The 27,227-nt window shown below is 40.1% G+C and overlaps 1 protein-coding gene across 1 annotated transcript in view; it reads left to right on the top strand.

Moving 5' to 3' along the window:
* The window catches only part of Rab10 (RAB10, member RAS oncogene family), a 69,802-nt gene extending 44,524 nt beyond the window's left edge, over nt 1-25,278 (top strand). Inside the window, exons 3-6 of the mRNA XM_004663738.3 lie at nt 10,571-10,709; nt 15,187-15,276; nt 15,837-15,938; nt 22,793-25,278. Coding sequence (XP_004663795.1) covers nt 10,571-10,709; nt 15,187-15,276; nt 15,837-15,938; nt 22,793-22,876 — 415 coding nt within the window. The 3' untranslated portion in view covers nt 22,877-25,278. The remainder of the gene's footprint in view (nt 1-10,570; nt 10,710-15,186; nt 15,277-15,836; nt 15,939-22,792) is intronic.
* The last annotated feature ends 1,949 nt before the right edge of the window (nt 25,279-27,227 follow it).

Genomic DNA, 27,227 nt, shown 5'->3' with positions numbered 1-27,227 from the left:
AGTTCTTTAACCACTAAGCCATCTCTCCAGCCCTGGACTTTTTTAGTTGGTTGTTCAATCTAATTAGAAGTAATAGGTTTGTTCTGGCTGTTTATTGTTCTGGGTTTAGTTTTAGTATGTGGTATGAGCCAAGGAATGCATTCATTTTTTCCAGGCTTTCCAATTTTGTGGAATACAATTTCTTGAAATATGTACTGATCTTTCTCCCAATTTCATTGGTATCAGTTGTGACATCTCCATTTTTATTTCTAATCTTGTTGATTTGAGTCTTCTCTTGTTTTCTTTTTTAAAATTTTAATATTTTATTATCGAAAATTTTCACAATTAGACAATAAACCATGATAATCCCCCCACTTTCCCCTTTAAAACTCTACTCTCTATCATATCCCCTTCCCCTCTCAATCATTTCTTATTTTGATGTCATCATCTTTTTCTCCTGTTATGATGGTCTTATGTAGGTAGTGCCAGGCACTGTGGGGTCATTTACATCCAGGCCATTTTGTGTCTGGAAGAGTATATTGTAAGGAGCCCTACCCTTTCTTTGGCTCTTACATTCTTTCAGCCACCTCTTCTGCAGTGGACCCTGAGCCTTGGAAGGTGTGACAGAGATGTTTTAGTGCAGAGCACTCCTCTGTCACTTCTTTGCACTGTGGTGAGTCATCTCATAGGGCATTACTGTCTGTAAGGAGAAGTTTCTGGAACTGTAATGAGAGTAGCATTAATATATGGGTGTAAACATTAGTTCCCTTGTGTTGGTCGTGGGGAGGGTCTCTGTGGTTGTTTTTTTTTTTTTTTTCCATGCAGAGGACCAAACCCAGGGCCACGCGCTTGCCAAGCAAGCACTCATCCACTGAGCTAAATCCCCAACCCCGAATATGAACATTAGGAAAAGTGTTTACTGGGCAGTTTGGTGAGCATAATATATGTACTTAGCCAGATACCAGCAGGTGTTACACCCCTAGGGCTCATGACTTCCCCTGTCATAGTTTTTCAGTATCAGTCATGGATTCCCTCACATGGAGTGGCCCTCTAGTCCAATTAGAGAGCAGTTGGTTTCCCTTATAACAGACATGCCACTATTGTACCTGTTGGCTCATTTGGCCTGGTTGGCCAAACTTAAGCCTTGCAGGGTCCATTGTTGTTTATCTCTACTGATGACCTCTCTTTCTCCTATGGAGCTGCGTGCAGCATAGCTTTTTCCAGCTTTCTGTCACCTGGTCTACATGGAGGAGGTTTTTAACTCATCTCCAGCAGGATTTCTTAGTGACCTTGAAGCCCAAGTATGTGTAGTCTTCAACAGTAGGGGCTTACCATCTATTCCTGGTGGGAAACCAAGAGCCTTGGCATTGGCCTGTAATGTTTGGAGGCATCAGGGACCTCTCTGGCCAACAGCTCACTGGAAGGTATCCCATCTCTAGCACTGAACATTTTGTAATAACAGTCTTTGTTGCTTTCTTTGGATTGATTTGGCTAGACATTTTTCAATCTTTTATATTACTTCAGAGAACCAGCTCTTTGTTTCATCAGCTTTTAAAAATATTTTATTTATTTATTTATTTATTTATTTATTTATTTATTTATTTATTTATTTGAGAGAGAGAGACGTACCAGAGCCTCTAGCCACTGCAAACAAACTCCAAATGCATGTGCCACCTTGTGCATCTGGCTTACGTAGGTCTGGGGAATTGAACCAAGGTCCTTTGGCTGTGTAGGCAAATGCCTTTACTGCTAAGCCATATCTCTCCAGCCCTGTTTCATCATTTTAAAAAATTATTTTCTTTATTTCCAGTCCATTAATTTCTACTTTGTTCTTTATGATTTTTTTTCCTTTTGGCACTTTTCAGATTAGATTTTTGCTTGTTTTTCTAAAGCTTTCAGATGGATAATTAAGTTATATTGTAATGTAGACATTTAGTGCTATAAACTACTCTCTTAGTTTTCATATAGCTTTCATTGTGTCCCATAAGTTTTGGTATGTTGTGTTTTCATTGTCATTCAGTTCTATCAATTTATTAATTTCTTCAACAACTCATTATTATTATTATTTTTGAGGTAGAGACTCACTCTAGCCCAGGCTCATAGGGAGCTGACTGTAGTCTTAAACTGGCCTCAGACTAATAGCAATCCTCCTACCTCTGCCTGTCAAGTACTGGGATTAAAGGCATGTGCTACCATGTCAGGCCCATTCATTATTTAATAGTGAGTTGTCCAGTCTCCAAGAGTTAGTGTGTTTTCTGTTGTTACTGTATTGTCAATATTTGGTTTTATTGCATTGTGGTCAGATATAATGCAGGGAATTATGTTAGTTTTTCTGAGTTTTCAGAGATAATCTTTTATGCCCTAATATATGATCTATTTTGGAGAAGGTTCCATGAGCTGCTGAGAAGAGTGTGTATTCAGTAGTATTAGGAATGAATGTTCTATAGATGTCTGTTAAGTCCAGTTGATCTACGATGTTGTTTGACTCCATTGTTTCTCTGTTTTCTGCTTAAAGATATACTTATTGATGGCAGTGGGGTATTAATATCTACTACTGTTATATTGTGGTTTGTGTCTGTTTTATTGTCTAGTAGATTTTGCTTTATAAAATTAGGTGCCCCTGTGTATGGTTTATAACAATTTATGATGTTGACTTCTTTCTTTAATGACTATGAAGCTGCTTATCTTGATTACTTTTGGTTTTAAAGTCTATTTTGTCAGATATTAGTACAGCTACACTTGCTTATTTTTGTTTCTGTTTGCTTGGAATATCTTTTTCCATCCTTTAATTTTAAGGTAGTGTTTATTTTTAATTGTAAGGTGGGTGTTTTGGTAGACAGCAAGTGGATGGATTAAGCTTTCTGATCCAGTCTGTTAATGTGTGTCTTTTTTCTTTTTAATATATTTTATTTATTTATTTTTTATTTCAGAGAGAGAGAGAGATTGAGCACGCCAGGGCTTCCAGCCACTGCAAATGAACTCCAGATGCATGTGCCCCTGTGTGCATCTGGCTTACATGGGTCCTGGAGAATTGAACTGGGATCCTTTGGCTTTGCAGGCAAACACCTTAACCGCTAAGCCTTATCTCCAGCTCGATGTATGTTTTTGATTCAGGAGTTGAGTCCATTAATGTTCAGAGTTATAATTATGAGGTGTGAGTTAGTCCCTGTCATGTTGAAGGTTTCGTGGAGTCTGGTGTTTTCTTGGTCTTTGTATGTATATTGTTAACTCCATTTTGGGTTTGATTGTTTTTCTCTCCTCATGTATATGTTGGTTCATTTCTAGATTATGGAATATTCCATGCAGTATTCTCTGTAGAGCTGGCTTAGTACTCATGTATATACAGCTGGTTTATATAGTGGAAATTTTTTCTTTAACCTTGTGTTATGAGGGATAATTTTGTTGGATATAATATTTTGATTGGCAGCCAAGGTCTTTTAAGGTTTTGGAAAAATGTTTCAAGCTCTTCTGTCTTTCTTTTAGAATTTCCATTGAAAATCCTGATGAGCTTCCTTTTATATGTAATGAACATTTTTTTCTTGTAGCTTTAAGTACTCTTTGTTTTCTGTGTTTAGTGTTTTATTTATAATATGGTGTGGAGAATCTCTTCCCTGGTCCTGTATTTTTGGTGTTCTGTGTGTCTGTTATACCTGGATAAGTCTGTCTTTTGTAAGACTGGGAATTTATTTTTCAATTATTTTGTTGAAAATATTTTCTATGTCCTTGGTCTGTATTTTTTCCCTTTTTGGTATGCCTATGATCTGAGTATGAGGTCTTTGTAAGGTGTCACACAAATATCCTCATGTTCTGTTTGCACATTGGTTTTGAAGTTAGCATTGCTTTTGGACTCCTGATCTATTTCTTCTGTCCTGTCCTTGAGTTCTGATATTCTGTCCTCCACATGGTCTATTCTGTGGGTGAGGCTTTCTTGGGAGCTTTTATAATGAAGCTTTTTTTCACTCTTGTTTTCCATTATACTTTTCTTCAGTGTCTCCATCTCTTGTTGGAATTCCAATTTCTTTTTTTTTTTTTTTGGTTTTTCGAGGTAGGGTCTCACTCTAGCCCAGGCCGACCTGGAATTCACTATGGAGTCTCAGGGTGGCCTCAAACTCACGGCGATCCTCCTACCTCTGCCTCCCGAGTACTGGGATTAAAAGGCGTGCGCCACCATGCCTGGCTTCCAATTTCATTTTTTGATTCTTAGATTTCATTCTTTCTTTTTTGAAGGTAGGGTTTCACTCTAGCCCAGGCTGACTTAAAATTCACTATGTAGTCTCAGGGTGGCCTTGAACTCACAGCATTCCTTCTACCTCTGCCTCCCAAGTTCTAGAATTAAAGGCATATGCCACTGACTTGGATTTCATTCTTGCATTTGATGATACTCTCACAGAGTTTGTTCCATTGACCTATGAGCTCACTCATTTGTTGACTTTCTTCCATTTCATTTAGCTGTCTACTGAGCTCTTGGGATTTCTCAATTTCATGGACCTGTCTAGTGAAGATGGTTCTTTGATTTCATCCAGCCAGCCATTGGTTGATTTGTTTCCTTCATCCATTCTTTGAGTTTTATTTTTCAGTTTTCTTCTGTTTCTGAGAGCCCTCCTTTGACTTGTGTTTGAAGATCTTTTTTTCTATCAACATCCATCTCAACCAACCATTCTTTGAGTTCTTGTTTGAATATTTTTTAACCATTTTTTCCATTTCATGCAGCTGCTTTTTCATGGCCTCATTAAAATTGTTTAATATGCTTGCTTTAATTTCATCTTGCAATTCTGTATTTTGGGTTCCCTCTATGTTTTCATTGGATGCTTTCGTTTTGGGCCTAGGCAGTCTTGGTGGGGGTCTTTTGGTTTGGTGTCTTGTGTTGTTGGGGTTTACCCATCCTAAGATCACCCTCTGTATATGATGTGAGTGCTCAAATAGCAGCTTTTGTATGTCCTGTGTTAGGTGGTTGGTCCACTTTTTTTTTTAAATTTATTTATTTGAGAGCAACAGACACAGAGAGAAAGACAGATAGAGGGAGAGAGAGAGAATGGGCGCGCTAGGGCTTCTAGCCTCTGCAAACGAACTCCAGACACGTGCGCCCCCTTGTGCATCTGGCTAACGTGGTACCTGGGGAACCGAGCCTCGAACCAGGGTCCTTAGGCTTCACAGGCAAGCGCTTAACTGCTAAGCCATCTCTCCAGCCCGGTTGGTCCACTTTTATTAAGGTCTATTTGCTAGATTCTTCTGGGTGCATTAGAGCCTTTTCCAGATAGGCCTTGGGATGCCTGGTTTGTTCAGTGATCTCTCTGGGCCATGCTTGTTCTCCAGTGGTGTTCACTGCCTTGGACTTTGGAATGAGCTCAGCTCCAAGTCTATTCTAGCAGCCTGACTTTACATACAGTTGGCCTCTATTCCCTCCTTTGTTCAGACTTTTTTCCCCCTTTTTTCTTTTCTTCCCCTTTTGGTCTTAAGGGGTGGGTTTGTGTGGGACAAACCTTTTCCAGTAGATCAGCTCTTGTTGGCTATGTCAAATAGGATCATGCCTCACCTACACTGAGTATGATGCTAGTTCCCACTTTGTTGCAATATGGGCTCAGTTCATCTGGTTAGTGCTGCTCTTTGATTAGTTGTGTTGGATGCTATGTGGAAGAAAGTGTCTTCCTGAGATTTCCAGTGGTTCCTGGTGCTGGCATTTGGGGGAGGGCAGTTTGTAGAAAGTTTTCCAAAGTTCTAGAGGTGCTCAGCTGTACCCTGTTGTCTTCTCCTTTAGGTTATTTATTTATTTATTTATTTATTTATTTTAATTGCTGGTATGAGGGTGGTATAAATTGCTTCCCTGTAGATTTGTTCTTGCTGGCTGAGGCAGGTTTTGATAAGTAGAAAGCACTTCCCTTGGGCTGGCCTCTTGCTACATCCCCATCCTTGTTGATTGTGTGGTTGCCAGGAGCTAGTAGCTCCCTCCTACTTCTCTACAGGGGTCCCACTGGGTTAATAATCCCTTACACTCCCTTAACTTTTTGGTAGAAGAGTGTATTGTGTGTTATCTTGCTTCCCTCTCCCCCCAAGTTTCTTTGGTGAGGTTCCTATTCTGCCATATTAGCTGAAAGTCCCCTCACTTATTTTTTCTTGTGTAAAAAGACTGCATACAGCATTCCATAACTGGAACCCAGGTATCCTGATGAGACTTTGATGAGGGTTTTCACATGATGGCCAGTGGATTCCTGAGAATTCCTGATTACTTTCTCTTCGCATTGGTGATGTAGTGTTTAAAGTGACCTTGGTACAGTTGCCAGGGTGATATTGTTTCTGGCCCACCTAGCAGCCATTATTATGGCATTGTCGTATCTTTGCCTATTTTTATGGAAAGTCTCCCTTCTAATTGTTTATAAATGACATACCAAGGTCCAAGAAGATTAAGTATCAAGGATGTTCAGTATAAACTTGTCTGACTTCAAGTCCATGTCTGTGTGTGTTATATTTTGTCTACTATGTAAAATACATGTAAATATTTGAATTGATAGAGGAATTGATAGATAACAGATATATGAACACATTCAATACATCTAAGACATGGAAAGTGAAGAAGAACCAGTCTTGTAGAGATGTTGGAAGCAGGTCATACAGACTTATGTGGAAATCAGGGTCACTGTAGTGTTACTGATGGTCTTGGGGTGTTTCTAGGTTCTTGGAATCTTAAAGAATTGAAAGGTGCACATAAGTATTGAAATAGCAAGAAACTTTGTTAAGAGAAAAGCCAGAGGCAGGCATAGTGGCACATGCCTTTAATCCCAGGCAGAGGTAGGAGTATTGCTGTGAGTTCATGGCCGCCCTGAGACTACATAGTAAATTTCAGGTCAGTCTGGGCTAGAGTGAAACCCTGTCTCAAAAAAACAAAACAAAAGAGAGAGGGAGAGACCACAATGAAGATTTGAGATATATTAGCAAAAGAGCCATGCAAATGGAAAGTACTCAAAGGGCTTTGTGCACCTGTCTTTATGTAGGTACTGGGGAATTGAACTTGGGCTTTCAGGCTTTGCAAGCAAGTGCTTTACCTGCTGAGCCATCTCTCCAGCCCCCTTTGCTTGTTTGCTCTCATTACCTTTTTCTTGTTGAATTTTAAGAATTCCTTGGAAATTGTTCATTTGCAGTTTTTTTTTTTCCATTGTATGCTGTTATAGTTGTCTTTGTGTTTCTGGGGACAAAACACCTGACCAAAAGCAGCTGATGGGTGAAAAGGGCTTATTTTGTCTCGAGGGGAAATTTTATAATGGCAAGATGGTAGACCAGAGGCTGGACATCACTTCTTGCCAGAGTAGGTGAGAAATAGCAGCAAAAGAGTGAGCTGAGCTCTGGCAAGGGGAGACTGGCTATAACCCCCAAGCCTGCCCTTAGCATCATAACTTCATCAAGGTTCCACTTCTCCAGTTGCCACCAGCTGGGCACCAAACATTCAAAACATAAGTTTAGAAGGAACTTCTGATTCAAACCACCACATGGGCTGTTGTCACTTTATTTTTTTAAACTAATTAATTAATTTTCAAGCAGAGAGGGGGGGGGAGGGAGGGAAGAGACACAAGAGAGGGGGCTTGTCAGGGATTCCTGCTACAAACAAACTCCAGATGCCTGCACCTCCCTGTGCATCTGTTTTTACCTGGGTATTGGGGAATCAAACTCAGTTTGCTAGGCTTTGCAGGCAAGTGCCTTAACTGCTGATCCATCTCTGTCTTCACTTTCTTAATAGTGCTCATTGAAAATAAAGTTGAGCATGGTGACATACACATATAATCCCAAAATTCAGAGCTGAAGCAAAAGGCTTTTGAGTTCAGGGCCAGCCTAAGCTATATAGCAAGGTTTTGTCTTAGAGGAAGAAAAGCAAAATCTGGGTTGGTGGCTCAGTGGTAAGGTACTTGCCTCACTGCAGGGCTTTCTGAGTTGTATTTGTAGCACCACCAAATGCATAAACAAAAAAGTACAGAAAAATGTTTTCATTTTTATGAAGTCCTGTTCATTGTTGGTTACTTATGCTTTTGTGGCATAAGAAAAAAAATCATGAAGATACAGCCTTCTCTGTTTTCCTTCCTTCTTCCCTTCTCTCCCTCTTCCTCTCCCCTTCTCCCCCTGCCACAACCTCATCTTTTTTGGCAGGGTCTTATTTAAGCTGATCCTTTTATTTCAGGCTCCAGAGTGCTTAAAGGAGTGTTTGACCTTGTCTGGCTTGTTTTCTGTTTTATTTTGTAGTGCTGGGGGTTGAGTCAAAGTTCTCATTTGTATTGGTGCTAATATCCTACTACTGAGCTACCTACATTCCCCCAGCCTTTCTAAGAGGTATTTTTTTAAAGTTTTTTTTTTAATTTTTTTGTTTATTATTTACTTATTTGAAAGTGACAAAGAGAGGGGGAGAGAGAGAGAGAGAGAATGGGCGCACCAGGGCTTTCAGCCACTGCAAACACACTCCAGACACGTGCACCCCCTTGTGCATCTGGCTAATGTGGGTTCTGGGGAATCAAGCCTTGAACCAGGGTCCTTAGGCTTCACAGGCAAGCACTTACCCGCTAAGCCATCTCTCCAGCCCTAAGAGGTTGTTTTTAAGGTTTTTCAAAATATGGTCTCACTTTAGTCTATAGGCTCACCTGGAATTCACACTGAGGTTGGCCTGGAATTCACAGTGATACCTCTGTCTCAAGTGCTGGGATTAAAGTCATGCGCCACCATGCCTGGCTTCTAAGAGTTTTTGTACTGTTAGTTCTTACTGTATTCTGATCTTAGATCTATTTTTAGTTTTTACTTGTATTGGGTAGGAGGAGTCCAATTCACTTTTTTTGCTTGGGAATGTTAATCCAACACTACTGATGAAAAGCGGTGAGGTCCAGGTCAGCCTGGGCTACAGTGAGACCCTACCTGGGGGAAGGGGGAAGAAAAGATGATCACTTCTTTAAAAAAATGTTATTTATTTATTCATTTGACAGAGAAACAGGTAGAGAGAGAGAATGGGCGCGCCAGGGCCTCCAGCCACTGCAAACGAACTCCAGACATGTGTGCCCCCCCAGTGCATCTGGCTAACGTGGGTCCTGGGGAATTGAACCTGGGTCCCTTGGCTTTGTAGGCAAACGCCTTAACTGTTAAGCCATTCCTCCAACCCAATAATCCCCTTTCAGTGTACTAGAGAAATGGTTCAGTGGTTAAAGGTACTTGTTTGCAAAGCCAAATGCACAGAGTGGCGTATGTGTCTAGAGTTTCTTTGCAACAGCAAGAGGCTCTGGCATGCCCATTCTCTCTTCTGAAATAATTTTTTATGTTATTTTATTTTATTTATTTATTTATTGGTTCTTCGAGGTAGGGTCTCACTCTAGCCCAGGGTGACCTTGAATTCACTATGTAGTCTCAGGGTGGCCTCAAACACTCGGGGATCTCCTACCTTTGCATCCAGGGAGCTGGGATTAAAGTGGTGAGAGGTCGGGGGGGGGCGTGCAGAGAGAGAGAATATATGAGAATGGACACATCAGGGCCTCCAGCTGCTATACATTAACTCCAGGTGCATGCACCACCTTGTGTATCTGGCTTATCTGGCTTTATGTGGGTACTGGGGAATCAAAGTAGGTTGTTAGGGTTTGCAGGCAAGCACCTTAACAGCTGAGCCATTTCTCCAGCCCCATAAATAATATTTTTTTTAAAAAAAAAAGAGTTGGGGGTTGGAGAGATGGCTTAGTGGTTCAGACACTTGTCCGTAAAGCCTAAGAACCCAGATTTGATTTCCAGAACCCCACATAATCCAGATAGATGCACAAGGTAACAAATGCATCTGGAGTTGGTTTGCTGTGGTAGTGTGCCCATCCTAGCTCCTTCTCTCCCTCCCTCCCTTGCTCCCCCTCTCAAATAAGTCTATAAAATATATTTTTAAAAATATTTTATTTTTGCCGGGCGTGGTAGGGCATGCCTTTAATCCCAGCACTCAGGAGGCAGAGGTAGGCATGAGTTCGAGGCCACTCTGAGACTCCATAGTGAATTACAGGTCTGCCTGGGCTAGAGTGAGACCCTACCTCAAAAAATCAAAAAAAAATTAAAAATATTTTATTTTCATTTATTTATTACAGTCAGAGAAAATGGGCGCACCAGGGCTTCTAGCCACTGCAAACGAACTCCAGATGCATTTGCCAGTATGTGCATCTGGTTTATGTGGGACCTGAAGAATTGAACCTAGGCCATTACGTTTTGCAGGCATGAGCCTTAACTGCTAAGCCATCTCCCCAGCCCCAATAAAATATATTTTTTTAAATAACAAAAAGAGTTAATTGCCTATTTGATTTTATTTTGTGGTAAACAGTGGATTTGGGGGCTGGGGAGTTGGCTTAGTGGATAAAAGTGCTAGCTTGCAAAGGCTTCCAGCCCAGATTCAATTCCTCAGCCACCCATGTAAAGTTGGATAGGTATTCATCTTCAGGGCAAGAGAACCTGGTGTGCATGTGTGCACATGTGTACCCACACCCCTTCCCTAAATAAATAATTTTAAAATTTGCATTTTAATCTCTATTTTAGCATATTATTTTGTCCTTTAGCTGGAATGCATTGATATTAAATGTTTAATACAATTATTGGTTATTTATTTCAGGGACACAGCAGGTCAGGAGCGATTTCACACCATCACAACCTCCTACTACAGAGGAGCAATGGGTATCATGCTAGTATATGACATCACCAATGGGAAAAGTTTTGAAAACATCAGCAAGTGGCTTAGAAACATAGATGAGGTAAGATCTAGAAATTGTATAAGCTCGCTCTTAAACTTTTGAGCTGTCTTTGTAAATGCCCTATAACTGTAGTTACTTTTATGATATTGGGAACTAGCAGTTTTTTATGGTGCTTCTAAAGAAAGTCTCTTGAATTTTTATTCAGTGACTGAGTGAAATTTTCTATAGTAATTTAGAAATGTATCATGATATAGAAATGCCATTTCTAGATGTTTTGAAATACATAAGTATTACTATTTCAAAAAATCTAGTTGGGTGTGGTGCCATGCACACACCTTTAATCCCAGCACTTGGGAGGCAGAGGTAGAACAATCACCTAGAGTTTGAGGCCATCCTGAGAATACAGAATGAGTTTCAGGTCAGCCTGGGATAGACCAAGACCCTACCTCAGAGAAAGAAAAAAAAAAATTGAGAAAATAATACCATGTAATATCATGTGCATGTGAAGATACCAGTTTTTATACTTTTATTTATTTGTAGGTAGGGAGAGAGAGAGGATGGGCACACCAGTGCCTCTGCGTATGCATCATGTACTGGGGAATTGAACCTGGGTCGTTAGGCTTTGTGGGCAAATGCCTTAGCCACTGAGCCATCATCTCTCCAGCAAGATAACAGTTTTTATAAGCTGAAGTTGTGTATCAAAGTCTTTCTAAGCTGGACTTGGTGGTGCATGCCTCTAATCCCAGTAAGAGGATCACCATGAGTTTGAGGCCACTCTGAGACTACATAGTGAATTCCAGGTCAGCCTGGCCTAGAGTAAGACTCTACCTCAAAAAAAAGTTGCTTTACACCTTCGGGGCTTCTCATTGGAATTATTATTTTAAAGATTAAAAAAAAATTGTTGATTTTCTTATTTGTTTGACAGTGAAAGGGAGAGAGAGAATATGGGCGTGCCAGGGCCTCCAGCCACTGCAAAAGAACTCCAGATGCATTGCATCATCTTGTGCATCTGGCTTATGTGGGTCCTGAGGAATTGAGCCTGGGTGGTACTTAGGCTTTGCAGGCAAGCGCCTTAACCACTAAGCCATTCCTCCAGCCTTGGAATTATTATTCATGCCATATTGCTACCTTTTAGCCTTTGGACTTCAAAAAACACTCTTTAAAGCAAGTTTTGACTAGATACACAAATAGTAAACATAACTACATAGCTATAAGGAGATTTTGGGAAAAATGCTTTGGATCAGAGATGTTAGTTAATTTTAGACATGCTCCTAGGAAGTTTAGTCTCATTTTCTTTCTCTAAATTTGACTATGAAATGCTTACAAAAAAAAAAAAAATTAGCAGGTTCTTTTGTACTATTTGCATTTCAGAACAATGTTAAATCTCATGTTAGTAAAGCGCAAGGTACTTTCTGAGTGTCGTCTTGGGTGATTATTGAACTTAAATGTCTTCTGGAATATTGGAGTATATAATTTATTTAATGATAGAGGTCTCTATTTAAACTAACGGTTCTCAATTTGGGGTGGTATTACTTCTGTCAATGTGTGGGGTGTTTTAAGTTGGGGCAAAAGGAAAATGCCTATTTGAATCAAGTGAGCAGAAGACAGGGGTATTCCTAAAATCTTAGGAAGGACAGGGCAATCTCCTGGAAGTATTTGACCCCATGTCATTGTGCAGACAGTGAGAAACTTCATCTTTCTGTATCAGTACCTTGGTAAATTAACCAATTAAAAAATCATTTATTTGGCCAGGTGTGGTGGCACACGCCTTTAATCCCAGCACTCGGGAGGCAGAGGTAGGAGGATTGCTATGAGTTCAAGGCCACCCTGAGACTCCATAGTGAATTCCAGGTCAGCCTGGGCTAGAGTGAGACCCTACCTCGTAAAACCAAAAAAAAAAAAAAAAAAAAAAAAAAACCTTTATTTATTAGAGAGAGAGAGTACTCACATGCACATGCATGCTAGGGCCTATAGCCACTGTATATGAACTCCAGATGAATGTGCTGCCTTGTGCACCTGGCTTACATGGGTACTGGGAAATTGAACCTGGGTCCTTGGGCTTTGCAGGCAAGGGTCTTAACCGCTAAGCCATCTCTCAGATTAATCTTTTTTTTTTTTTTTTTTTAGTTTTTCGAGGTAGGGTCTAACTCTAGTCCAGGCTGACCTGGAATTCACTCTTTAGTCTCAGGGTAGCCTCAAACTCATGGCGATCCTCCTACCTCTCCCTCCTGAATGCTGGGATTAAAGGTGTGCGCCACCACGCCTGGCAGATTAACCAATTTTTAAACTAGTTACAGTGGTATCATTTACATGTATAGAGTTATGTGAGTTCCCATATAAACATGTCTGTTTTTCAATGTATCCACCTGGTATCCATTTTTGTGTGGGTTTGCCTGTGGTTGAAATACAACTACTGTATATCCAAATGAAAAAGTTTAGTATACATGTTGGAATGACAAAAATGTATAAGGGATGGGGCATGGTGGTGCACACCTATAATTCTGGGACTTTGGGGCAGGCAGAGTAGGATTTCAGCAAATTAGAATTGAAGCCATCTTGGTCTACATAGAAAGATCCAGGCCGGCTAGGGATACATAGTGAAACCCTGTTTCAAAAAATAAAATATATAAGAGAAGCTCTTGTGTGTTCTGAATCAAATGTATGATTTGCAAATATTTTCCAATTTTTGGTTGGCTCTTTTACTCTTACGGATGTAGGGTCTCACATGTCCCAGGCTGGCCTCAAACTTGCTAAGGATGAACTTGAATTCTGCTTCTACTTCCTTAGTGCTGGGATTGGAGGTATGCACCACCATGCTAGTATATGGAATCCAGGGCTTCATGCATGCTAGCAGGCACTTTACTAACTAAACTACACCCCTAGTACTTCTCACTCTTTAAAAAGTATTTTTTTTAATTTCATATATGTATATAATGTGTTTTGATTATATTCACCCTATGACCCTCTCTTATCCCCCTCCTACTCCTGATAACCCCTTTTCTCTTCCCAACCTTTTTGTTCTTTTGATAGCATACTTTTTGCTTGCTTTCTTTCCTTTTTCTTTTTGGTGACTCCCCCTCTCTGTCAAATTATTTATTTATTTATGAGAGAGAGAGAGAGAGAAAGTGGTGTATCAGGGCTTTCCACCTGCTACAAACAAGCTCCAGAAGCATGCATCACCTTGCACATCTGGCTTACATGGGTCCTTGGGAATCAAACCTGGGTCCTTTGGCTTTGTAGGCAAGTGCCTTAACTGCTAAGCCATTCTTCAAGCCCAAAAAGGTAATTTTAAAATTTTTTTTATTTATTTAATTGAAAGAGAGAATGAACACACCAGGGCCTCTAGCCACTGCAAATGAAGTACGGACACATGCACAACCATGTGCATCTGGCTTTTGTAGGTACTGGGGAATCAAACCTGGGTCCTCTGCCCCCCAACAAAAAGTATATGTAGGTGTGTGTGTGTGTGTGTGTGTGTGTGTGTGTGTGTGTGTGTGTTTTAAACCTCCAACTCTACTTTGTACTGACTCTTTTTCTGCAGCAAAGTCAAGGATCTGGTTTTGTCATTATAATAGCCAAATCATGATCCCACTTGGATTCAGATATTTCAAACCTGTATTTTTATTTTTTCTTTGGTAAGAATATATCTAACATTTTAACATTTTTAAATTTTTTATTTATTTATTAGGGTGGGGAGAGAATGGGTGCATCAGGGCCTTCAGTGACTGCAAATGAACTCCAGAGACATGCACCACCATGTGTATCTGGCTTATGTGGGTTCTGGGAAATTAAACTTGGCTTAGGCTTCACAGGCAAATGCCTTAACCGCTAAGCCATCTCTTCAGCCCAAGAATATATTTAGAAAGTAGACAACCCCTTCTAGAAGAGAAATAACATTTGATGTGGTTGCCTTAGGAATTATATATCTTTTGCTGGGTAGTTAGAAGAATCTGTGTAGGCTTTAAGATGTTTTAGTTTTATTTTTTTGGTTTTTCGAAGTAGGGTCTCACTCTGGCTCAGGCTGACCTGGAATTCACTATGTGGTCTCAGGGTAGCCTCGAACTTACCACAATCCTCCTACCTCTGCCTCCCAAGTGCTGGGATTCAAGGTATGCGGCACCACGCCCAGCCTTTACCAGCCTTTAAGACTTTTTTTTTTTTTTTTTTTTTTAATCAGCTATAAGGAAGGGGGGGGAACGAAACAAAACCTGTGAGGCTGGACAGATGGCTCAGTGGTTAAAGGCACTTGCTTGCAAAATCTGATGTTCCAGGTTTGATTGCCCAGTACCCATGTAAAGTCAGATGCATCAAATTTCTCATGTTTCTGGAGTTCATTTTTAGTAGCAGAATCTAGTGTGTCCCACACCCTCGACAGAAATAAATACGTAAAAATAAATAAAGTAGAAAAATGTTAAAACCTTATAAAATGTTTAAGCCATGGAAATGGCATTAATTTAAGGAAAAGATAGTCATGTTTAGGAAATATTAAGCCATAATTCATGTTAGTGTACAAAAGTAAAATTTCATTCCATTTTAGCATGCCAATGAAGATGTGGAAAGAATGTTACTAGGAAACAAGTGTGATATGGATGATAAAAGAGTGGTACCTAAAAGCAAAGGCGAACAGGTAAGAATTTCTGAAGGTGATGACCTTTCTTTGTGGAGATAGTAATTGTCTTTGATTGTTTTAGTAATATGGTAGAGGAATACACTGGGCTAGTCATGCCGTTTTTAAATGCTTGTTGGAACAATAGCTTATTTGAGTGAATACCCAACATGTATAGAAGGGTCAGATATGTACCTATAGCACTTTTAGACTTACTGAAACTATACAGAGATAAATAGAAATCAGTGGTTCTTTTTCTTACCCTAGGACTTGAAAGGAATATATTGATTAGTATAATTCAAAATTTGATAACTAGAAGGCTGGGGCAAGCAATAATTAGATATATCACATTGAGTTCTAATTTGAGAGCAAAACAATTGATTTAGAATATCTGGAACAAATTATTGGGGTAGAAAGCGAATTCTTTGTTTTTATTTCTTCTATTCTAGTTTTTGTCTTATTGAAAAATCTTGACATATTAAAATAGCCTGTGCTATACCTCCTACTCTTCTAGTATGTAATGGTCTTCAGTTGGCAATCCAGACTTACTAATTTTAAAATGCTGTATGCTTCTGTTTTAGATTGCAAGGGAGCATGGTATTAGATTTTTTGAGACTAGTGCAAAAGCAAATATAAACATCGAAAAGGCATTTCTCACATTAGCTGAAGATATCCTTCGAAAGGTAAATTTCTGTTTTTTTTTTTGTTGTTGTTGTTGTTTTGTTCTGTTTTTTTTTATGCAGAGGTGTCTTGGTTAAATGTCCTTTGTTGTTGTTTGTTATGACAGGCAAGGTCTTACTAGGTAGCTCAGGCTGGTCTTGAAAGCTTACTTTGCCTTCCTCAGCCTCCTGCATGCTGGGATTACAGTGGCTTATATCACCCTATTCTGTTCCTTGTCTCTTCTTAAATATTGGAGCCATGTACAAAATTTGAATTTGTGAGGTATTATTTCTAAAAGATTACCCATGACTGATATCTGATGTTCCAGAATTAAAGAATTTGTAGCTAGTTGACTAGAAACTATGTAACAAACTGAAGTATCTAGTCAGTAGTTACAATTGGTGTGTTGAGTTCCCACAGTCTGTCTAGTCCTCAGTGCCACATTACCTTTTCCAAACCCTCCCCCCGTGTTTGGGGGGGGTGGGCTAAGGATCAAAGGTAGGGTTATGCTAGGTAAGTGATTGAACTATATTTCCTGCCCCTTGTTTCAGCCTTTTCACTCTTATATTCATATTTCTCTCCTTCCCTCCCTCCCTCACCCCCTCTTTCTTGAGGTAGGGTCTCCCTAGGCCAGGCTAACCTGAAATTCATTACATATTCTCAGGCTGGAACTCACAGTAATCCTTCTATCTCTGCCTCCAAAGTGCTGGGATTAAAAGCATGCCCCATCACACCCTATTTATTTTTATTTTTTATATTATTATTTTTAATTTTTTAGGTAGAGTTTCATTCTAGCCCAGGCTGACCTAGAACTCACAGCAATCCTCCTACTTCTGCCTTCCGAATGATGAAATTAAAGGCATGTGACACTACATCTGGCCATGGCTCTTATTCTTTCTGCTACCTCTTTGGCAATGGTTTGTGAGCCTTGGAGGGTGTGATAGAGATATCTCACTTAGTGCTGAACACTCCACTGTCTCTTCTGTTCAGCACTTGGGTGAGGTGTGTGTTTTTTGGAATTTTGAGGTAGGATCTTGCTCTAGCCCAGGCTGGCCTTAAACTCATGGTGATCTTCCTACCTCTGCCACCCAAGTGCTGGGATTAAAGGCATGCACCACCATGCCCAGCTGCTTGGGTGAGTTTTGATTCAACCCTAGTGATCACAACCATCTGAAAAGAAGCTTCTCTAACCAAAAGTGAGAGTAGCATTAATATATGGGCATAAACCTAAGTATTTAGAGGGCAGTTTGGTAGGTATAACAATATATCCATTTAGCCAGTTAACAGTACTAGTTTTCCCCATTAGGGCTTATGACCTTCACCATTGGCTTTTTCATTAGGTTTTCAGTACCAGGTAGGAATTCTCTTCCTTGGAGTGGGTCTCAAGTCCAGTCAGTGAGCAATTGGTTTCCCTTATAACAGGCTTGTCACAAAATTGTACCAGCTGGTACCTTTGGCCTGGCTGGCCAGCTATACAGCTTGTGTGGGCTGAAAGGAGGTTGAGAGCAGGGTTAATCAAAATTTAAGATTTATGAATATGCCATTTGGAAACCTACTTCTTCACTAGCTAATAATATATATTTATAAAGAGTTTTGCCAAAAGTATCTTGTAGAGATAGATATTGTTGTACTCAGAAGCCATAGATTATTATTAGAAAAATTTCAGTGCCAGAGTTGGGTATCTTCCAGGCAGTCTGTACCAGGGAGGCCCCTTATGCCCTTTAACATATTGTTTAAAAAATATGCAAACAACTTTTAAAATATTAAAATATTAAAGCAGGGCTGGAGAGATGACTCAACTGTTAAGTTGATTGACTGCAAAACCTAATGACCCAAATTTGATTCCCCAGTTCCCACATAAAACAAGATGCACAAAGTGGCTCATGCATCTAGAATTTGTTTGCTGGAGGCCCTGGTGTACCCATTCTCTCTGTCTTTCTTCTACCTCACTCTGCTTGAAAATAAATAAATAAAATATTTAGAAATTTTAACGCAACCAAGAGTAGTAGTTATACCTTTAGTTCAGCATGCAGGAGGCTGAGGAGAATTGCAGTGAGTTGGAAGCCAGCCTGGGGCTACAGAGTGAGTTTCAGGTCCGCCTGGGCTAAATTAGACTGTCTCCAAGAGAAACAAAATCACCAGTTTTTTAAAAGCATTAATTATTTGAGTTGGGCATGTAGCTCAAGCAAGAGTTGTTTGCCTGGAATGCTTGAGCCTCCTGGTTTGTTTTCTAGTAACACACACAAATTAAGTGAGTAAGCATAAAACCTTTTACAAGTCCTTAAAGATAAGTCAAAATAGGAAATGTGAAGTTGTAGGGACAGAATTAAAGCTCAGTGGTAGAGTACTTCACCTCTGTTTCTCCCCTAGCAATCACTCAAAAAGAAACCTAGGCTGGGCATGGTGACGCACACCTTTAATCCCAGCACTCAGGAAGCAGAGGTAGGAGGATCGCTGTGAGTTCAAGGTCAGCCTGAGCTACAGTGAGACCCTACCTTGTGTGTGTGGGGGGGGGGGAGGTGTGGGAAAAAAATTAAAAAGAAACCTAGGTCAACCAGGAGGAAAGGGCATATTTAATGAAATCAAGGAAATAGGGTCCTGGAGAGATGGGTCAGTGGCTAAAGGTGCTTGCTTGCAAAGCCTCCTGGCCTGGATTTGATTCCTTAGTACCCATATGTTAAAGCCTGATGCACAAAGCCTAGTGCATGTGTCTTGAGTTTGTTTGCAGTGACAAGAGGCCTGGCACATCCGTATTCACTCATTCATTCTCTTTCTCTCTTAAATAAAGATATAAAACCAAGGAAACAAAAGGAATGGGAGAAATGTGTAGAAATGTTCAGGGCTGGAGAGATTGCTCAGTGGTTAAAGCATTTGCTTGCAAAACCTGGCAGCCCAGGTTCAATTCCTTAGTACCCATGTAAAGCCAGATACACAAAGTGGTACATGTGTTTGGAATTTGTTTGCAGTGGCAACAGGTCCTGGCATTCCACTCATTCTTTCTCTCCTTGCAAATAAATAAGTAAATGAATGATTTTTTTTTTTTTTTAAGACCTCAGTCTAAACCTGGGCATAGCAAAATAATTGCCTCAAAAAAAAAACAAAAACAGCCATGTGTGATGGCACACGTCTTTAATCCAGCACTCAGGAGACAGAGGTAGGAGGATGTGAGTTCGAAGCCCCCCTGAGACTACATAGTGAATTCCAGGTCAGCCTACCTTGAAGAAAAAAAAAAAAGTGAGTTGAGGGCTGGAGAGATAGCTTTGTGATTAAGGTGCTTCTCTGCAAAGCCAAAGGACCCAGGTTCAATTTCCCCAGGATCCACATAAGCCAGATGCACAAAGTGGCGCTTGTCTGGAGTTCATTTTCAGTGGCTGAAGTCCCTATTGCACCTATTCATTCTTTCTCTCTCCCCTCCCCCTCTCCTTTCCTCCTTCTCTCTCTGCCTCTTTCTTTATCTCTCTCAAATAATAAATAAGTTTTTTAAAAAGAGTGAGTTGAAGGTGTAGCTCAGTGGCAAGTGTTGACATGCTGCATGAAACCATAAGTTCAAAAGGTAGAGTAGAAATTAGTGTACCAGTGTAATTAATTATTAGTGCAAGTAATTGAATCCAGGACCTTACATATGCTAGGCTCACATTCTATCATTGAGCACACCCTAGTTCAGGAATATACTATTACACTGTTTATTATTACTTTGGCTTTTTCACTTACTATCAGTAAAATAAATATTTTTAAAATAATTTCTTTGAATGAGTATCATGATCAATGAAGTCTCCCAGTGAGGGATGTTTCAATTTTCAACCTTCATCTATATTGTGCATAATTATTTTGTATGTGACCAAAGAGCATACAAGTGCATTTGTAATTTTGTTTTGGTTTTTTGAGGGAGGGTCTTACTCTAGCTCAGGCTGACCTGGAATTCACGATGTAGTCTCAGTGTGGTCTTGCACTCATGACGCTTCTCCTACCTCTACCTCCCACGTACTAGAATTAAAGGCGTGTTCTACCACGTCTGGCCTATTTGTAATTTTTTAAAAACATATTATTTATTTGCAAGGAGAGACAAAGAGTGGGTGGATCAAGGCCTCTTGTCACTGCAAATGAACTTCAAATGCATGCACTACTTTGTGCCTTTAATCTCCAAACTCTCGCTACAGCCTTGTAATTTTGAAAAAAATATTAATTTGTAATGTGCACCAGGATCTCCTATCACTGTAAACAAACTCCAAATGCATGCACCACTTTGTGTATCTGGATCTACGTGAAAACTAGGGAAATGAACCTGGGCCAGCAGGCTTTGCGGGCAAGGGCCTTTTAACCCCTGAGCCAGCTCTCCAGCCCTCATTTGTAATTTTTTTTTTTTCTTATTTGTAACTTTTTGAGGTTATCCAGTTCTGTCTTAAGGTCTAGGAATGTAGGTCAGTGGTAAAGCTCTTGCCTAGAATGTGTGAGACCCTAATTTCAGCTCCCTTGAGAGTGGTACTGACTTATACTACTCTACTCCACCCATGTGGTTAGCATTTACTCTTCCCTTGTCAGCATAGCAGACTGTGAAACACAGGTCTTTCTCAGTCTGACAGATTAAACAAATGTAGATTTAATTTGTGGCTTTGGAGCTGAATGTGATATTTTATGCCTGTAATGCTAGTACTCAAGAGGCAGAGGTAGAAGGGTTGTGTTGCCAGTTTAAGGCCAGTCTCGTCTGCATAGTAAGTACCACATCAGCCAAGGCTATATATAGTGAGAGACTATCTCAAAAAGTACAAACAAAAAAACTATTGTGCCTGTCCTCATTAGTAAGGGTGTGTGTGGGGGTGTTTTTTTCAGAGGACAACTTTCAGGTTGGTCCTCACCTATCTACTTCATTTGAAGCAAGGTTTCTTGTTTTGCTGTTACTTTGCTGGGCTTGTCTAAAGCTTGTGTGAAAATTCTGTCTCCACCCCATCTCATCATTAGTGTCAGCATGCTGCTTTACTGAAGCCTGCTATAGCTTCCAGCCTTTTCTGTGAGATCTGGGGATTGAAAATTTAGGTTCTCCAGCTTGAGCAGTAAGCACATTATATACTAAGCCATATCCCCAGCCCTTTGAAAAAATTTTGGTATGGTGACACAGACTTTTAAACTTAGCAATGGGGTGGCCAAGGCAAGAGTTCAAGGCTAGCCTAGATGACCTACCAAGACTGTTGTAATCTTCCTCCACACACAAAAATATTGAGTCCCCTTTGCATTTTCTTTTTCGTGTTTTTAAGAAATGCTTTTATCTAGTTTTTCTGTTCAGTTATTGGCCTTATACTTGGAAAGGAGCCAGCTTAAAGTTCCATTTCATCAACTTAAATTTATACTAAAAATTGTTTGTTAGGCCAGTTGTGTTTTCCCTTAATCATAATTGAGATTGCCCATTTAAAGTACTAACGGTAACACAAGGTAAATAAGTAAATAGAAAAAAGCTATTGAAGAATTACTTGATAATTTTTTTAAATAGTTTTACTCCTTTAATCCCAGCACTTGGAAGGTAGAGGTAGGAAGGTCACTGTGAGTTTAAGGCCTCCCTGAGTCTGCCTAGTGAATTACATGTCAGCCCGGGCTAGGGAGACCTTGCCTTGCCTTGAAAAATAGGGAAGAGAGTATATATTTTCACTTATTAATTTGCAAGTAGAGGGAGGGAGGGAGAGAGAATGGGCACATCAGGACCTCTTACCACTGTAAACAAACTCCAGATGCATGTACCACATTGTGCATTTGACTTTATTATGGGTACTGGGGAATTGAACCCAGGTCATTAGGCTTTGCAGGCAAGCACCTTAACCTCAGAGTCATCTCTCCAACCCTTTATGTTTTATTTTTGGTTGGGGGGGCTCAAGGTAGGATTTCACTGTAGCTCAGGCAGATCTGCAATTCACTGTGTATTCTCAGGGTGGCCTTGAACTCTAGGTGATCCTCCAACCTCTGCTTCCTGAGTGCTGGGATTAAAGCGTACACCCTTTATGTTCTTTTTGTAAAAAAAAAAAAAAAAAAAAAAAACTATTTATTTTGAAGTATTAATTTATTTAAGAGAGAGAGGGAGAAAGAATGAGCATGCCAGGGCCTCCAGCCACTGCAGATGAACCCCAGATGCATGCACCACCTTGTGCATCTGCTTTATGTGGGTCCTGGGAAATTGAACTGAAGTCCTTTGGCTTTGCAGGCAAACACCTTAACCACTAAGCCTTCTCTCCAGCCCCTTATTATTTATTTTTTGAGAGAGAAAGAGGCAGAGAGAGAGAGAGAATGGGTGCTCTAGGGCCTTCAGCCACTGCAAACAAACTTGAGGTGCACGCATTCTCTTCTGCACATGTGCAAGAGTTTGTACTTTACGTCACTGTGCATTTGGCTATGTGGAACCTGGTGTTTCAAACAGCAGTCCTTAGGCTTCACAAGCAGAAGCCATCTTTCCAGTCCCTTTATGTACTTTTTGAACAAGCTCTTGCTGTGGAGCCTAGGGTATCTTGGAATTCTCCAGGTTCTTTCTCGGCTTTTCTGAATTCTGGCACTATAGGCATGTACTGTCATAGTTGGTTTGATAATGCTTTTTAAGTACTAAATGAATTCAGAGGTCAAGGTTTGGAGCTAACAAAATCTATTTGGAATAGTTAGGCAGAGATGATGATCTCAGAAGCTTTATTAAGGTTGCCAGGAAATATCTCATATTTCATAGCTTATAGGCCACTGAAAATGAAGACAAGACCCAGTTTCTGAATCTTGACTTTGCATGGGTTGGGGAGCAACCTGTTCTCACTGTGAATACCTTTTGGTGTATAAATTGACAAATTGAAGCTGTTCTGAATCTCAGTTTTTTCCATCTCTGACAGTGATTTCTCACATTCCTTGTGTGTTCCAGACCCCTGTAAAAGAGCCCAACAGTGAAAATGTAGATATCAGCAGTGGAGGAGGCGTGACAGGCTGGAAGAGCAAGTGTTGCTGAGCATTCTCCTGTTTCATCCGTTGCCATCCACCACCCGTTTCTTTTCTTGCTGCAAACTAAAACACTCTGTCCATTTTTAACTCTAAACAGATATCTTTGCTCCTCATCGTAACTATTCAATCCACCTATTTTGTTTGTTCTTTCATCTGTGACTGCTTGCAGACTATTATAATTTTCTTCAAACAAAAAAAATGTATAGAAAAATCATGTCTGTGACTTTATTTTTAAATGTACTTGCTCAACTCACTGCTGCATTTCAGTTGTATTATAGTCGAGTTCTTCTTATCAACGTTTAAACCTATAGCAATCATTTCAATTCTATTCTGCAAATTGTATAAGAATAAAAGTTAGAATTAACAATTTTATTTTGTACAACAGTGGAATTTCCTGTCATGAATAATATGCTTGAGTCCCTATAATCTATGAACATGTGATAGCAAAAGAAACAAACAAAAGCCAGGAAAACACTCATTTCACCTTGAATATGTAAGTGGGGTTAATTTTGTCCTGTGCCTTATGTGGAAAGGAACTTTGATTTTTCCTTTTTGTTCTGGTGGAAGCATGTGCAGGAGACATATCATCCAAACATAAACCATTAAAATATTTGTGGTTTGCTTTGGCTGTAATTTTCAAAGTAGTTTATTGAGGGAAAAGGGTAATGCAGAAATGATAGCTTTGGCTTGCCAAATCTCATTTTAGTGGCCTTGATATGTAAACTGTCCCTGCCACCAGTTCTTCTAGGCCACTTTCTCCTTGAGTCTCATCTTCCTGCATGCTGCTTTCTTTGCTTCTCCTCCCCACTGCTCATGGTGAGTTACTTAAATATGAAAGGGGCAAACTAGTAGTAGGTTTGTCAAGTTGAACATACAGCACTGACTTAACTAGCTAAGTAAACTGAGAGAGAAATTCTAACTGCCTATCAGGTGTCAGTTAATTAGTGTCTTTCCCTCATTTACTCTCTTCCTCTAAAAGCTCTGTCCTGCTGTTTGACTTCCATGTTCCTTTTCTCCTTCCCCTTGTTTCCTTCCTGTATAACCATTGAGTTTATGAAATGGAAGAGTTAATTGCATGCACTAGTATTTGGAGGGTGTTGTGGCTTGTCTTTCTAATTAGGTGTGTATCCTATTCACTTTCCCTAGAATAACTCTCTTAACCTGAGTTTGAATAGTCTCCATTTTGGCAACTCCTCTGGCAGTTTGGTAGCCCAGTAAGAACTTGAAAATAAAAAGTACGAGGAGTGAATTTTATGAACATGCTTGCCAAATGTATTGAGATTTGGCCTCTGAAGAACACTTCCAGTGTTGTCTTTAAGATATACTTTGTAATATTAATTTTAAGTTCTATCTTCACATCCTCCTGGAAAACTTGTATTGCCATGGATTTAGAAGAATGACAACAAGCTTCTTGTGTAAAGATAAGCGCTCTAGCTCTCTCTAACCCTGTCCTTTGTTGCATCTTTCTAGTTTGCCTCATTGCTTATTATTAGTAGTACAGGGTGGGTTAAGTTCGCTATGCTGCTAGCGTCCTAAGATGATACCTTTATTGAAATAATTGTGAATAGCATGATTCATTTCAAGCAGAGGCTGAGTTTAGGACAGCAGCTTCCATTCAAAAGATTTCTGTGACATGATAAGCATTTTAATGACCTCTTGGCTCACATAAACAATAACATAGGGACATATCTGCGATGAAAAACTATGAATTTCCCAAATAGTGCCCTGAAGACAAGTTTATATGTCTCACTGGTGGTTTAGGTTTTATCCCCTCACTTGACTTTGTTTACTGGTGCATTGTTTACTGGTACAAAGCAGCATTGCCAAATAATCCCTAGTTTTCCACTAAAAGAATAATAATGAAATGGTGTTAAAATTTTTTGAAATGTTTTTGGGTTAAACCTGCTATTGTTAGATCAATTTTAATGTATTTGTTGCTTCCCTGTATTTGGAATATGGCAGTAGCTTTTTCCCTTTTAACCCTCTTTAATCCTTATTCAATTCCGTGACTTAAGGTTTGAGAGCTAAACACTGGACTTCATGGCTAACAGACTGACAGTTTTGTTGTTACTAATTCTAATCGGCATTGTACATAGAAAGGGTATGGCTACCTTTTGTTAAGTCTGCACTTTCTAAATCTCAAAAAAGGGAAAAATGGAGTATAAATCAACTTTTGTATAATCTGTTTGAAACATGAGTTTTATTTGCTTAATATTAGGGCTTTGCCCCTCTTCTGTAAGTCTCTTGGGATCCTATGTAGAAGCTGTTCTCATTAAACACCAACAGTTAAGTCCATTCTCTGGTACTAGCTACAAATTCGGGTTCATATTCTACTTAACAATTTAAATAAACTGAACGATTTCTAGATGGTCTACTTCTGTTCATATAAAAAGAAAACGTGATTTCCAACTGTGTGGTTTGGATTTATTTTTCGAGATGGAGTTCTGAACACAATGTTCTGAACACAATGCAGAGTAGCCCACTATGAAGAATGCAGAATGCAGAGTAGCCCACTATGAAGGGTGTAAAAAATAAAGGGGAAATCATTTTCTCAATATATAGAAAAATGGGAAGGGAATTTCTAGAATTCTTTTCTTTCCAGGTTTGGTAATGCACATCCAACCATCCATCCATCCATTTATTTCTGTTTAGAGACAGAGAGATAGTGAGTGGTAATGGGCATGCCAGGGCCTCTAGCCACTCCAAATGAACTCCAGACACATGTGCCACCATGTGCATCTGGCTTACGTGGCACCTGGAGAATTGAACCTGGGTCCTTAGGCTTCGTCATGCACCTTAACCTGTAAGCCATCTTTCCAGCCCAAGAATTGTCTTTTATAATAAACTATATTTAAAGCACACATAGACACACAAACACAGTCTCTAGGACAGCAAACCAAAATTGTCCCGATAAGAAACAGGAAATGCCATGGTCCTAGTGACTTCCAGCTAGCACTAGTTGAATGTGCCAAGAGCCAGGTGAAGTCAGCTGAAGATGCAGGATGGGTATCGGTAGGCTCACCATACTGGAGGGTGCTCCTTGCTTGGACAGTATCTGTCCACTTACTTGCAAACATAGTATTTCCTACTTCGTGAGCTACAGTTTTGCCGTACACACAGTATTGGCAAACCTTATCCATTAGTTGGTTACTCTGCTGCAGGATGATGCACAGAGCAGTTTGTAAGAATCACTGAGAGTGTTTAGAGTGCTATCCCATCCCTTTGTCCCTGACCTCAATATAGGCCTGCATATGCTAGCATAAGACCTTTGAGATTGGCACAAAAAAGAGATATGCCTTATTGTTTGTGCCTGTAAAATTTATTATCTTAGAAAGCAAAAATAAACAGCTGGACATGGTGGTGTATGACTATAGCCCAGCATTTGGGAGGCAGAGGCTTGAGAATAAGTTCAAGGCAGTCTCACTGTATGGTACTCTGTCAAAACAAACATGTATGTAAGACCCAAGTGAAAGGAAGTACATGAATTGGGTCCTACATGTGCAAATGGACAGGCTAGCACAAAGGAGTGCTACCAAACACAACACAGGTGGTGTTTTTATGAGAAACCAGAAGTCCAACCAAAAGGTGTGATAGGTAATGGGGAGTAAGGGTAAGCTTGAGTGGAGAGAGCACTGTGTTAGGAAAGCACGTCCAGCCCCAGGAGGAGCAAGGCTAGGGCAAGAGGGTCTTGAGTTGTGATCCCCTGTCTCAAAAAGAAAAGAACTCAAGCTCCACCTGCTTTAAAAGAGAAGAAAGGATTATGTAGGCCACAGAGGACTGAATGGAACCTGCCTGAAGTGTTGGCAGAGGGGACCAGATTAGTGAAGGTGAGTCTTGCTAGGTATCTGAACCTCTAGTGCCTCTTACCCAGTTTCACTGCATTTTGTCCTAGTCCAAAATGTCTTGGCTGAAAGTAACCCAGGTTGTGCATCATTGATTTTAAAAAAATTATTTGCAACTAGGTAAAATGGGCATGCCAGTGCCTCCAGCTGCTGCAAACAAACTCCAGATGCATGCACCACTCTGCATCTGGCTTTACATGGGTACTGGTGAATCAAACTCCGGCTGTTAGGCTTTGCAGGAAGTGCTTTAACCGCTGAACCATCTCTCCAACCCTCATTATTATAATTTAAAATTTAATTTTTTTTTAAATTTGACAAAGAGAATGGGCACACCAGGGCCTCCAGCCACTGCAAACTCCAGATGTGTGTGCCCCCTTGTACATCTGGCTGATATTGCAGGCAAATGACTTAACCACTAAGCCATCCCTCCAGCCCTCATTATTATTTTTTTAAAAAACTTATTTGTGAGGGCTGGAGAGATGGCTTAGCGGTTAAGCGCTTGCCTGTGAAGCCTAA

This window comes from Jaculus jaculus, chromosome 5 (assembly GCF_020740685.1).
Source record: "Jaculus jaculus isolate mJacJac1 chromosome 5, mJacJac1.mat.Y.cur, whole genome shotgun sequence".
Taxonomy (NCBI): Eukaryota; Metazoa; Chordata; class Mammalia; order Rodentia; family Dipodidae; genus Jaculus; species Jaculus jaculus.
This window is presented reverse-complemented; position numbering and strand designations above follow the sequence as displayed.